This window comes from Amia ocellicauda, chromosome 2 (genome assembly GCF_036373705.1).
Source record: "Amia ocellicauda isolate fAmiCal2 chromosome 2, fAmiCal2.hap1, whole genome shotgun sequence".
Taxonomy (NCBI): domain Eukaryota; kingdom Metazoa; phylum Chordata; class Actinopteri; order Amiiformes; family Amiidae; genus Amia; species Amia ocellicauda.
The window spans coordinates 6,299,710-6,314,867 of record NC_089851.1 but is presented as its reverse complement, the minus strand read 5'-3'; the positions used below and the strand labels follow the sequence as shown (position 1 = coordinate 6,314,867).

The 15,158-nt window shown below is 37.1% G+C and overlaps 1 protein-coding gene across 2 annotated transcripts; it reads right to left on the bottom strand.

The window, feature by feature from the left end:
• Window positions 1-3,343: 3,343 nt before the first annotated feature.
• sec22c (SEC22 homolog C, vesicle trafficking protein) lies at window positions 3,344-14,321 on the bottom strand. Of its 2 annotated transcripts, XR_010820967.1 has the most exons (8): window positions 14,145-14,321; window positions 12,900-13,111; window positions 11,234-11,397; window positions 10,480-10,659; window positions 9,488-9,606; window positions 9,045-9,110; window positions 8,194-8,503; window positions 3,344-3,938 (listed from the first exon to the last, which is right to left on the bottom strand). XR_010820967.1 is itself a non-coding variant. In XM_066717088.1 (7 exons), exons 2-7 carry the CDS (start codon window positions 13,079-13,081, stop codon window positions 8,303-8,305), a joined length of 912 nt encoding a protein of 303 aa, XP_066573185.1. In that variant the 5' UTR covers window positions 13,082-13,111; window positions 14,145-14,321; the 3' UTR covers window positions 3,344-8,302. The 2 variants fall into 2 exon arrangements, 1 of the variants encoding a protein (XP_066573185.1); XM_066717088.1 differs by having other exon boundaries at window positions 3,344-8,503.
• Between the last annotated feature and the right edge of the window lie 837 nt (window positions 14,322-15,158).

The window sequence follows — 15,158 nt, the reverse complement described above, 5'->3', positions numbered from 1 at the left end:
TCAATTAGCTGCAAGGTCTGTATTTCTGATTCTGTTTACCTACCTATCACTACCTACTAAATGTAATAAATAATGTTTACAAAATATCTGCTCGCTAAATATATGTAAATTCCCTACTCCTTCCTCTGAAAGACTCTTGAGCGGGCGGTCCACCGCCAGCTCTTTGCATTTCTTTCCCATCACTCACTCCTGAATCCTCTGCAATCCGGCTTCCGCACAGCTCACTCCACTGAGACGGCTCTCCTGGCAGTCACTGACTCCCTCAGCTGTGCTCGGATGGCCTCCCTCTCCTCAGTCCTCATCCTCCTTGACCTCTCCGCAGCATTTGACACCGTTGATCACTCCATCCTCCTCTCTTGCCTCGCTGACCTTGGGATCTCTGGGACTGCTGTCACCTGGTTAATAATAATATATTGATAGAGAAAAAATGTAATCCATATTTGATATGCTTGAACATTTTGCATTCATATTTATACATAATTGAAACACAAAAAGTAGGGAAATGTTGACACTAAATCACACTGTATGAAGTATAGTTTTTGTTCTTATTTCACTTCTAATTAGTTGTGTCACTTTACTACATTTCTGTACTTGCCATGGCAGTATCTTTTATCTGTTACCTTTGTATTAATTTGACAATTTGTGAGTATGCACAACCTCTAAGCTAAACTATGTTTGACACAGAGAAGATGTTTGTGTACAAATCTATTAATTATTTGTAATATTTCTTTTTGTATGCTTAGGTTAATAAAAATTACAGCCTGAAAAAATGTAACTGTGGAATCCATGGAGGGTTTAGGGAACAGTTACATTATCACTCTGTCAGATATTAGATTTTTTAAAAAGTCATCAAAATAAGCATTTATTTTTAGATGGGGAAGTAAAATTTATGCCAAAATCTTTTTATTTTTACTTCCTAACTTCAGATTGTGTCTTGTGCCCTACTTCAATTAAAATCAACTTTACTTAAGGGAATTCCTGGCCATAAATTTGAGATCTGTGAATCTTTTCTGCTTCTCACGTTGAATTTTCTGCCACCAAACTTTCAAAGCAAATATCTTAAAGCTACTATAATTATTTTTACTGCATGTCCAATTTAGTTTACAAACTAAGCGACTTAGTTTAATATAGCCGGACTGTCCATCATGCAATTCTGGCAAATACCAAATTGGACGGACTATTTTTTAGATAGGTGGGCTGGTCGAAGTTGAAACAAATTAATATATATATATTTCTCTGTCATAACGAGCATTTGTCAGATCTATGTGAAATGGCCAGCCCTGCTAAATGACCCCAGTTTCTGATTGGCTAAGGAAGAGCTGAGCTTATGGTTATGCCAATTCTCATTAATAATCAAACTGGCATGAGATCCACTTTCACTGGGTGTCATTCATTGGATCGTAAAAAACGAAAAATTGATAAGACCAAAAAAAAAAAAAAAAACGCTAAATTGGGGCTTAATAAATCGGGATTCCAATTTTTAAACTGAAATGTCATTCTACTGCAACGCCCAATTTATATTCTGTTCGTAAACTTCCTTATATTGCAATAGTTATTAATAGAGTTTTAAATTAACTATAATTTAAAGATGGATGTTTATGTCATGCTAAAAGATAATTTGATGTATTATAAAATACCAAACAGTCCTATTTGTTTTTCTCCACATAATTTAATTACCAATAGTGAACTGTTATAATACTATTATAAATATAGCCTCGATCATATTCACTGCATCAAATTCTTCCCCCATTTGGCAGCTCATATAATTTTTCAGATCCTTTGGATCTCCCTACTTATGGAGAAGAGTAAGGATACTCTTCTCCATAGAAGGTGCCAGTCTACCTCTCTGTACACCGACCCCAAGACCTGTGACAGATCTTCCTTAAATACCTCCCAAAAGATCTTGTACAATTCAGCAGGGATCCCAACAGGACCTGGTGTCCTTCCAGAGTGAAGACTCTTTATCACCTGGCAGAGTTCAGTGGTGGTAATCTCTGGATCCTCCTCCTCCTCCTCCTCCTCGCTCCCAACAGAGACAGAAAGTGATGGATCAGATTCTGATCCACCACCTTCTGATCGTACAACTCCCTGTAGAAGTCCCGCACCACTGTCCTCTTTAGTAAAATACTGTTTTATTGAGTTCGTATTTTACATTTAACAAATAAAATCTGTACAAAATGTTAATATTTTTGATTAATTAAAAAATTAAATCAATTTCTAAAAAACATTTCTAAAATCATTATAATACTAAATGAAATAATATTCAAAACAGTGAAAAATGAACTCAACATTAAATAAGTGCATTAAATGAAAACATTAATGCAAAATAAGTGGAAAATATCAAGAAAAACAAAACAATCTGGTGCACTGAAATAAGTCCCGTCTTTACATGCATTACACAAATAAAAAACATTCACAATTTTAATGCTTTTGAAATCCAATTCTAAAATCACTTAAAACTTTTAAAATCGTAAAGTGTTAAAGAAAACCAAAATACCAAAAAAATTCAAAGTAAACGTGCATTAAAGCAATCAAAACAATTCAACTTGTGAATATGTGGCAATCCGCAAAACCAACAAAATTTAACAAAACCCTCTAATGCATTGACAATGAATGGAAAATACATCAGATAAACAAAAGAACAGAATCAAAACAATCTGATGCATTTAAAGGAAAGATGACGGTCAATGCATTTGACAAATAATAATAAAAAAACATCAAAACATTCAAAAACAACAATGAAACAAGTGCCTTTAAAAACAATTAGATTAAAAACAATCATTAGTCAGTGAAAGAGTAAAAGCACTCGGGGTCCAGCAGGGGGAGTATCCGTCCCTGGAGATGGTATCCCATCATGGGATTCTGAGCTCCCCCGTTCATGGATTTTCCAGGTGTCCAACAAACAACAATTTGAGGATATTTCTATACCATCTGACATAAACCTAAAAGGGGATAGCTTGATGGTTGATTGTGGTTTGGATATGGGGGGCTGGTGTGGCTAAAATGCCTGGGCTGAATTTTGGTCCCAGTCCGCATGTGGAAATAACTGTGCTTAACTGCAGATTAAGGCAAATGTTTTTACAAGGCAGATAAGAGTTGGTCTTACCCTTGAACTACAGTTTACCTCACCAAAGCACAAGGCATTCGTATTGATCTGGAGATCACAGGAAACAAAGAGGGGATTCCAGGTCTTTCGATTCCCTCCCACTGGTGATGGCTATGTGTACTGAGTTTTTAATAAATCATAATCGGCTTTTAATATTTAATTCCGAGGCTAAATGATCTAGGGTGGCACAAATCTTTAGACATGTAGAGGCCAATTAATGATCACAGAGAAACAATATTATCCCAGTATGCGGAAATCGCTTTATTTACTGACATGTTTGATACATTATTACATCAATGAAGGAGGAATCAAAGCAGTTTTAATAACTATGAATATATTTGGCATTGATCATTACTGAAGTACCAGAAAGGCAACCACATCCCCATTTGACTACCAAGAAAGGACATTATAGCCTGGGAGAGGGGAGGGGAAGGTCTTGTAGGACTTTGTATCTATAGCTACTCTTGTAACATGTTGATAAAGAGTGATGGGCTCCTTTAATTTTGATTTCATTTTTATTTTGGGTAAACTGGGAATTGGGACCTTTCTGAACTCTGAGATCAAGATACAAGAGAGAATACAAGGTCTCATTATTATAGGTAAGCAATGGAAGAAGTGAGAATTGAGGCCATGGCAGTACTGTAATAAGGCTAGCCTGTGTTATCTGACCTGTAAAAGCCGTTAAAGACATCTCCCTTTACTTCTTTTGGATCTCCCTGGTATTTTCTATCATTTGGTTACAACACATATAGCACTTAAAGCCAATTGTGATGTCTTGCAACGCTTGAGTATTGTGTTGCTTGTTGGTTTCCTGTGAAGGGGATGTGATTGCCTGAGAATGGAAAGGACAAAATAAAAATAATAATTCATTCTGTGGCCGACCTGGAATTCTGTGGCTCATCTTTATCAATTTTACTTTGTTGTCCCCCCCCCACCCCCGTCAAAAACATCTGCAGAGCCATTTCAAGTTTTCACTCATTAAGATTTGTTTTCCAAACCCAGGACCTAGGAATTCTGGGTCGGCATATACCGAGATTAGTTACAGAACGAGAAAGATTACTTTTGATTTTCATTTGATATTAGAACAAATTGTTAGAACATTATGACATTTACATTTACTATGACATTAGAACATAGTGCATTTCAGTTGGTAAAATTGAGCTATAAAGATTTTTTTCATTAACATAAACCATATCTTAACACTTTTGGTTGTGCATGAACTCTCAATATCAGCGATTAGGAACCCAGACTTGATATGTTATAATTGGTTTTAAATAGACACAACAATGTGCTGGGTTTCTGTGTCGGAATTACACTTCACACTAGCTCCATTAAAGAGCAACATAAGCAAATTTGTCTGCACCAAACTTGCATGTCCATCTTCTCGTTACACTTAATTCAATCACTTGACTGTGCATTTGAGGTTCTGATGTCATATTTTGCTTATAGTCTCGGAGAGCAACTCCTCAGAGAGCAGAACTCTTTGTGGTCACTGTGGAATAGCCTTTAACAATTTGTTCTGCTGTTGACACACATATCTTATAACACAGCACATATATCTATGATCACATCAATTGGCTACTTCTGTATTTAATATTGCCACTAGTTTTAGCTTAAGACTCAATAAAAACCTTAACCCACACACCAATTGCAAATTACAAAGCCAGTACTTGATTTGCAATGGGTAGAAGCACAAAAAACCACCGACAGGTTTTGTGCTGCGTGACTGACAGGTAGGCTGAGGTTTCTACTTCATTTGGGCTTTAGGCCAGTAAATCACCATGTACAGGTCATGCCATACATTTTCAAATAGGTACTGTACAAAATCTGCATTCGCCTACTTAAGACTATAATGAATTAAATATCACTTTTAAAATTTGGCACATTTAGTATTTCCACAACTCTGAGATGATACATTATGCAGTTTGCTGTTTGGTCAAACTCACATTGTCAGCGAGATAAAAACAAGTACGTTTTTATCTCCGTTTACCGAACATGGGTCCGTTTCATAAGTGTTTTGCGCTGAATCATTGTTGCAAACCTTTCATAGATCAAATTTTGTCTTTCATTAGTGTTTATGGGGCTGCCATATTTCCAATCTTCATCTAAAATATCCTGGCAGCACAGACAATGGTGTCATGTAGGTGAATTATTATATTTCTGTTTCCTCTAACATTTGCAATATTGTTTTTTAGGAAATTAAAGTCACTCATGATGTGTCTAATGAAACACTCTCAGGGACACCCGTTGTGTCATCAAAAGGAAACCACAACTGATGAGCGCGTGAACTGGACCCCTGGTCTGGCAGACTGCGACGCACGCTACACAATCATTCCACTGTAAACGCAGCACACTGTGACTTCTGCAATATATTACAATCATAAAACAGTGCAAGGCGTTGGCAATGCTTGCAACATTTTAAATCTGTCGAGTTATATTGTGAATGAGAGTTGCCTTATTTTGTTTTTGATTTAGGGGAGCTCGTGTTTATGGCTCACCCACAGTTTCAATTTTACACAATACAAATATTTTGATGACCGGGGAAGTACATTCATATTAATCCCTTAACCCTAGACAGCAACAATTTCACCCTTTTTTGTTTACAACTTCCTACCTGAGAAAATAATCCACTAAATCCTGCAGTTTGATTATGGTTTAAGCACCATGCTCATCTGTTTTTATTTTTTTGTTTACAACAAAAGTGTCTGATTCATCCCACGTTTTTAATTTCCAATCAATATGACGTAAGTGGACATTTGAAAGCACATGATCGTTATTCAAAAACCTTTTTTCTGAAATAGAAATGATACCCGATCTGTTTTATTGTATTAATTTTCCGTTGAAAAACTATAGAATGTTTTATATCCCTTTATAAACAAAAAGAATATATATCAAATATGCTATACAATCCATATAAATAAATCCTGCTTGAAAATTTTCTAAAATCTAACATTAATGTCAATATTCCTTTCAGTTTGCAAAAATGTATTACAAAAAATTATAGTATCCCAGATCATCTTCAGTTTCTTTCTTTTCCCCCTAAAGGTAAACTGTGTGAATCTCCCATGACTTTTGAGGGCTCCTTTCATATTTGCAAAATATTATACCCAATCTGTACATGTTCTTATGTTGATTTTTAATTGAAATTTTGAAAATCACTTAATTCTTTGTATTAAAATGGCATAACTACATAACACCCTGACTCCCTTCTATTGTTTCTGGGTGCTTTCAATACAGAATGAAGGAAAAAAAAAAAAAAGACTATCGATTTATATTTTTACACAGCCCTTAGTATAGTCTCAGGTTCGAATGTCCTTTTGGAGGTGGTAGAAAAACTGTTACACAATATACAAATTCCCAAAACCTTTAAACTCCTGAACCATTAACATTAAATAAAAAAAAACAAATCTATAAATCACTGGTTAGATGTTAGTGTGTTAAATCTATTTCAAATGTCTTCACAGCACCCTTTTCAATTAAGAGTACTTCTATACCCTATATCAAACTAAGGACAGCCTTCATATATAGATCTTCCTTTTCTGTTGTTGTTTATTGCTTTAGCTTTTTCATCAATTGTATTTTTACAATGTGAAATCCATCACATTTCAGATGGGTAGTTTGAGGTTACATTTATTAGGAACAGTAGAGTATTACTTTCTCTCTTTCTATATGAATAGGCAATTCTAAATGCATAACTAAAGATCTGTGTTATTTTATCCTGTTAATTAAAAACAAAGTGGCCGTTCTGCATTAGTTGCATTAAAAGGTAAAGCTTAACTCACACAAAGTTTTTAATTTCAGGGTGTGATCAAATTTAATCCTGATGGTAAGCATTACCTTTAAAGGATACTAATGTAGAATGGCCATAACCGCATCTCATGAATATGGGATATTATAATTATATTATAATTAGACAATATCTGATATGTTGATTACATTATTATTCTCCAGATCAGTTTGATTCATATAGCTTGACTCATAACTTGAAGTTTCCAAATGACAATCAAGAGACTTGGTTGTGTATTTTCTGCTGTGAATTTCGCAGGGATACCATACATTAGCATTGATTGACTGGGCTAAAGATCAATTGCAGCTTGTGTGAAATTAGTTATACCACACAGCAGAGCACGGCCAACCAGATGGATATTTGTTGGCGTGTGGTTGGTCAAAGAAATGCTTGGTAAATCAATTTCTTTCAAGTGTTTTTAAGCTTTTCTTTGAGGTGTTTTCCAATTCACTGTGTGATTATCTGAAGTATTGTCAGTGTGACTGGACTGGCTATAAGGACACCTGGAGGCTAACAGATTAATTTCAAATAAAATAAATTAAGTGAAAAAACCTGGCCGTACCTATACCTGCTTTCGTTGTCCTGTACCTGAGACCTCAAGTCTCCACTTATTCTACCTTAAGTACTAATTTTAATTGGCAATTTAAGGGAGACTATTTTTAAAAAACAAAAAACATATTTGTCCTATAAACGTTTTTTCAGTCGTGTGCGATAACTTCTGCTTTAAACAATGAAATTAATTTTCACCAGAATGTTTGCAAGGATTCAAAATCCTTACGAGTATTGATACCCACGGATAATAGTTACCCTTTTGAAAACAACCTTAAAATATGAAGGAGAAGAATTACCTCAACAACAATTCAATTTACAATTATACATTTCATGATAGCAAATTTCTTTACGAAAGAGGTAGGCCCTTGTCAATATACACCTTAGACATCAAATGGTAATGTAGATCAATTGGAAGCTGAGCTGCTTGACAGTGCAATTAAAGCTTGATATGATACATTACACCAGTACACCAATGTGGCCAAATATGTTTTTTTTATTTATTTCTGTTGCACACTGTGCACAATTTGAAACACCCTTGCCTTGCTCAAATATATTATTTTATTTGAATGTGTTATATGGTCAATAGGGTGGGATAAACTCATTATTACAAGGTACCACAGGAAGCACAAGCTGGTGTATAGTAGAATGCATCATACAACAGAGGATGAGTGCAAGTTAACACAGAAAATGTCAAATCAATATATTAAAAAAATAAATAAATAAGAAAATAACATATGTGCTTCATTACCAAAGAAAGTGCCAGAGTTCCTCTTTTCAAGAGATTCTGTTGTGTCGGTTTTCCTCTAGTCTCGTCTTTTCTCTGCCTGCTGAACGTACAGGTTACACTAACACAGCCCTCAGACTCCACAGTCATTCAGCTTGTCTTGCAGTTTGCGTGTCAGAGTCAGGTGTGTGGAGAGGGACGCCACGGCCACGTGGAAGATCACTTGCCAGATATTCCTCAGTCCGTACAAAAAGATGTTGCATAGAAAAATAAAACTCAGGGCGACGAAGGACTTCAGCTTCTTCGATGATGTGTGGAATAAATACAGGTTGCACTGTAAATGCAAATATATACTCGATTACAGCGATTCTCAAAACAATACAGGGAATCAGGAGAGATGCTCAAAGATCAGATCACATTTGAACCCCACAGCAAAAGACAAATACTGAAAAAACTCCTTAGTCACACAGGATTGAGAATGTATTGTGTTAATAAGGGTTTAAACATACAGTGGCTGAATAAGCCAAGGCTTACAAAATATTCAGTAATAATATTATAAATGACCACTAGAGGCCAGGATATCCAAACTCACACACACTTGTTTTCATTTCAACAATCGGAGCATAAAGGACCGCTGCATTATCTGTTTTCATTCCCCTTGAGCTCTTAATTAGAAACTAGAATGAATTATTTGCTCAGCTGAACCAAATTAATCTCTTTTCAAAGGAAGAAAGACGTGAGTTACAGAAATCTATGCAATCTATTGACTTGAAGTCCAGAGTGCGTCACAGATCTATACCAACAAGAAATAACAACAGTGCAAGACAAATCGCATACTCTTCTACAGATTTTCAAAGTTGAAAAATATTGTTTACCTGACAAAGACAGCAGGCAAAAGCGAATAGAAATGCCAATACATTCCATATTCCTTCATTGTCATCCTGTGCAAGAAATACAACAAAGTACAACAAATTCAGTAAAAGATGTTGAACAATTCCTTTCTACAGTCAAAAGACAATATAACCTTCCATTTTTATCTAATTCTGTCTCGGTTTATTATCCCATGAGAATGCTTAGTCTTGAATAGAGAAATTAAACAAAAAAATATATATATTTATGTTTTTCATGTCATGGAAATCGCCAATATATTCTAAAACAACTGAAAAATGAATGATTCCTGCAATGGTTGAAAGAGGTGTGCAGTTCTGTCTTCAGGATAACCTAAAGACCAAGGCCCACAAACTCTATTTAGGGGCCTCACATTTGACTGAATCCAAAAGCTTTTTCGTCATTTGAAGAGGTGAGACTGCAAGGTTACCTGAAACGTGTATTCGATGAGATGAACTCCACGGATGAGGTTCAGAGCGGCACACATGATGTTGAGAACCAGGGACAGGATCCCAGAGGCCTTCACAGGCTCCAGTCTTTGACTTTGCACTGCCGGTGCAATTAAAAATATAATTTAAAAACTGGTCAATTCAAGGAAACCAAGGTTCAGGGTTCTTTGCTTTTGTACTTAAAATCTTTAATTTCCATACCTCCCTTGTTAAACTGGAAAGTATTATTTTCTAACTCACAGGCTATTGATTAAGAGGCTTTCAAAACGTGCAATATTAAACAAAGAATAATTTGCTCAGAGAAAATGCTGATTTCTATATATGTAGAACGTACATTTTGGAATGAATTAGACTGTTTGTACCCTGTTTTAGACCTTTAAAGTTAGACCTACAGTATCGTTCCAGCAGCAACCCAGTCTGTAAGGAGATTAAAGCTTGCGTCTGCAGGGGACAGATGCAGTCTGTCTATCAGCTTTGCCTGCACTGTATGTACTGTGATTATTAAGATGTGTTTTTTTTCTTCTTTGGAACAAGAACGGTTCCATTCGCCATATGGTGACGTGACAGAGTTAGTTCAAAGTTGCCAGTTGATTAAAAACACATAAAATGAACAGCTGCCCCAGACGGCTCTGCTGAAGAGTCCGATCGCAACATATTCTAGACATCAGCAGACATCCCGTTTCAGTTTCTCATCTCTTCCCGTGTCAGAGATTAAGTGGCCAGACTAATTCAGTACCTAAAAGTCTGTGTCATCTTTCAAGAAGTTACATTAAGATAGTCTGGCTTCTGATCAATCCAGTGAAGGTTACAGAATAAATGTGAGCTCCCCACAATCGTTAACTGACACATCAACCTTCATCTCGTGGTCTAGCTGTTGTCTAGAGGAGCTGCTGTGTTTAGTGTGAAGAAGATCCTATAAAAGCGCTGTGATAACAATGCCCTTTAATACCCGTAAACCAATGTCATGTCTCACCAGACCCTGACACGGGCTCTGCGTGCCCATTGGTCAGCCCGTTGGTCGGCACCATCTCCTCCAGGTTGAGCACTTTGGGGGGTCTCGTCCGGAGGTCCTCCTGAATGTCCGCCAGGCTCAGGGTGAGAGACGGGGAGCTGCTGTTGCTGTAATGATGCTTCATCTTCTGAATAATACTGTCTGCAGAATTCATAAACAAAGAGAAAAAGAATTATACTCACTATGCATTAAAGTAGCATGAAGCGAGAGATTACAGAGCACAGTTTACATTCTGCATCAGTCTTCTAACACTTGAATTATCTGAAGGTGAAAAATGCATAAGTCATTTCCATTTATCACTTTACTTTTATAACTGCTGGTTTATAATACGTTTTTGGAGAGAATTTCCTCAAGAACTCGCTGTTCTAATTATAGGAGTGGGTTTGTCAAATAGATTGAGAAATTGTAGGAAGCTTTTGAATGCTTACATTTATTCCAAGTGATGTAAACATATGCATTTTAAATTAATCTAAGTGCATTGGATCAAGCCAAGGAGATTTGGAATAAGAACCTGCATTGCTTGGTGAGATAAACTTCAACTTGTCTGCCTAACAATTTGGGTTAGATGCTTCTCTGTGCTAACAATGTTTTGTTGGGCTTCTCTGTGCTAACACACAAGTGTGATGTGTTGTTGTTGTTGTTGTTTATAAATCCAACAGAATATTGGGTATAATGGAATATAAGGACCTTCAGAGATTATATATTTTTTACTCACCAAATTCAAGAAATGGATATGGTCTGGATGCCAGTGCAATTGTGGTATTGTCAAATAATGCTGTGAACTCCCATCTCAGGTCCTCTAAGAAGCTAAAGGCCATGGCAGCAGGGAACCTACTGGAGCAAATTGTCATGTAGGATACACCTTCTGAAGAGAGGAAGCTACAAATCAAGCAGACAAAACAAATGCAATCAAGCTTGAGTAGACATACTAAAACACAAGCTGCAAAAACACAGTCGCAGATACACTCACCTAAAGGATTATTAGAAACACCTGTTCAATTTCTCATTAATGCAATTATCTAACCAACCAATCACATGGCAGTTGCTTCAATGCATTTAGGGGTGTGGTCCTGGTCAAGACAATCTCCTGAACTCCAAACTGAATGTCTGAATGGGAAAGAAAGGTGATTTAAGCAATTTTGAGCGTGGCATGGTTGTTGGTGCCAGACGGTATTTCTGAGTATTTCACAATCTGCTCAGTTACTGGGATTTTCACGCACAACCATTTCTAGGGTTTACAAAGAATGGTGTGAAAAGGGAAAAACATCCAGTATGCGGCAGTCCTGTGGGCGAAAATGCCTTGTTGATGCTAGAGGTCAGAGGAGAATGGGCCGACTGATTCAAGCTGACAGAAGAGCAACTTTGACTGAAATAACCACTCGTTACAACCGAGGTATGCAGCAAAGCATTTATGAAGCCACAACACGTACAACCTTGAGGTGGATGGGCTACAACAGCAGAAGACCCCACCGGGTACCACTCATCTCCACTACAAATAGGAAAAAGAGGCTACAATTTGCACAAGCTCACCAAAATTGGACAGTTGAAGACTGGAAAAATGTTGCCTGGTCTGATGAGTCTCGATTTCTGTTGAGACATTCAGATGGTAGAGTCAGAATTTGGCGTAAACAGAATGAGAACATGGATCCATCATGCCTTGTTACCACTGTGCAGGCTGGTGGTGGTGGTGTAACGGTGTGGGGGATGTTTTCTTGGCACACTTTAGGCCCCTTAGTGCCAATTGGGCATCGTTTAAATGCCACGGCCTACCTGAGCATTGTTTCTGACCATGTCCATCCCTTTATGACCACCATGTACCCATCCTCTGATGGCTACTTCCAGCAGGATAATGCACCATGTCACAAAGGTCCAATCATTTCAAATTGGTTTCTTGAACATGACAATGAGTTCACTGTACTAAACTGGCCCCCACAGTCACCAGATCTCAACCCAATAGAGCATCTTTGGGATGTGGTGGAACGGGAGCTTCGTGCCCTGGATGTGCATCCCACAAATCTCCATCAGCTGCAAGATGCTATCCTATCAATATGGGCCAACATTTCTAAAGAATGCTTTCAGCACCTTGTTGAATCAATGCCACGTAGAATTAAGGCAGTTCTGAAGGCGAAAGGGGGTCAAACACAGTATTAGTATGGTGTTCCTAATAATCCTTTAGGTGAGTGTATATCATTTTCTTCTTCAATGTCCGAGTGTATTTCCTGTCTTAAAGTAAAACCGTTTAAAAATGAATGTAACTCTAATGATAATATCCCACATATAGTCAGATCCACGTGCAACTGTACATAAATGAATGGTGATTTATAACATACCCCCCAGCGAAAATGGTCCATCCCCCAACAAAATGCATGAACTGTACTTACTATATGTTAAGTTCATGGCCTTTCACTGTCCCTCTTTCTGGAAACAATGTCAGAGCTTTAGATATTGTCTTTAGCTGTTGTTTCCGCTCTTGCAGTTCCTTGTTGTGTTCGAAATCCGTTGAAGCCGACAGCGGGAGTCCATCCCTAACCCGCACCACGAAGGCAAACAGGATCAGTGACATGGTCCACTGTGGCACACATGAAGACACAGTCTGCAAATCACAACAATGACAATGTGTTATTAGAAAAATGCATCTTTTCATTTATAAACACAGAGGAAAGTCATATAGTTGACAACTATGTTAAGATACCCAAACGAGTCAATGATTGCATACTTAGTGCTCATGCAAACATACAGTATAGGCTAGGCCTCTCTCGTCCTTTCTTCTATTTTCTTAATTTCATATAACCACCCTTGGTGTCATTGGGGCAGCAGCTCTACCACCAATTATGACCCTTGCAAATCAAAGGTTAACAAAATAAATGGTAAAGTCTTCTCATTCAGCAAATCAATGGACGGAGACAAAAGTTTTCCAGAGCAATTTAACATACCAAAACTACACAAAAGAACTGATTTTCATGAATATCAACATGTACTAGTACTCTGTTATCATATTGTTAGGTCCTACATTTTCGGTGACGTAATGGCTGCTGCTGAGACCCGGATGCTGGAGGGTTTGTTTTTGCTGCTCAGCAGCGCTGTCTGGCTTGCGGACCCTGACATATGGCAACGTGCTCTCAGACTGGGCATTTTACACACAATGGCTTGAGGGTGTACAGCATCTTCGCCAAAACAAGGCCACTGACAATATAGACACTCACGAACCAAAGCTAACTGCAGTACTCTGCAGCATGTTTGATTAAGATGTTACTAATGAATACAAACGTGTTGATCTGGACGAGTTAACGTGGAGGAAACACATTCAATGCATGTGTTCTCATTAATTTGTCGTTAGCTCATGTTGGATAGTTGTGCAATGCAAACACATATGAACATGAACTGTGTATATTATTTGCACGCAAACCTTTGTTGAACAAGGACCAACATATTGCAAAGCAAACCGCATTCATTAATTTCAGTTTTTTCTCCTAACGCACTGCATTGAATTAAAACCAATATAAAAATATAGCAATACACTTTAGAAACAACAGTAATACATTTGGCGTGATGTGTATTGATCGTGTTAAATCTGTAATTGCACAAAGCGGTTGTGGTTTCCTTGCAAGATGCAATGATTTTCTTACCTCAGTATCCTTCGGTTCATTATGCTTAAGGTTACTTATGATGCACAGACCAATCCAAATTAATGAGAATGCAACGTGTCGTTTTTAATAAGAGAAACAGATCTGTTGATATTTGTATAATTATCGCAATAACAACTGCCTTAGTTTGACAGGTCGAGCTGCTGGCTCTTGACAGTTTGCCGCTAAGAATCATGGGAAATAGACTGGCGAGGTAAAACTGCTTCCGCAAGCGACTCTTAAAGAGGCAGCACACCATTCCTGAAATCTCTGTCAAGGCGCACTATAAAATAAACATGTTATGTATGCGTTTGTGTGTTTATTAATTTATTTCTGCTTCAACGCACAGTAATTACTTTTTTCACACTGTCAGGGGAACTTTTAGTTTTCGTTAATGTAACAGATTTCTCCTGCAAAGTCAATATTATGGTCAAATGTATTCTGCAATTAAATACTGGAATAGAAAAGTTAAAAAGTTCTTTGCATGATTACAAAAAATATATGCAAAATTGTGTCCGCCCAATATAAAGGTCAGATTCCTCCAGGAAATGATTATGTGTCGGGTTCAATGTCCCTTAGACATATGCATGTCAGCTTGACACTGTAACCTAATGCACAGCCCCTTTTAACAGACTAAACCAGACACTATTTTACTCACAGGCTTGCTTGGGTGGAAACAGGATCAGAGACTCCACTAGATGGTGGTGTTTCTATTCAAGTTTTATTGATCTTAAACTCATTGAAATTCAAAATGTTTCACACCAAAGTTAAAACTGGGCCGTTCGTTTCTTGTTTTGTTTCCTGAATTCATGTCCTTTTCCATTTAAAATCTGTTAAACACACTTGCTGAACATGTATGAGATCTGGAAACAAATAAATATCCAGAGAAAATACATAATATTATAGAGAAACAGAGCTATTAATCTAACTTCTCATTTTTAGGTCTTCCTAATATTGAAAACTATCAACATAAACAATACACTAAAATAGTTATCCCATTGTAATGATGATATTGAC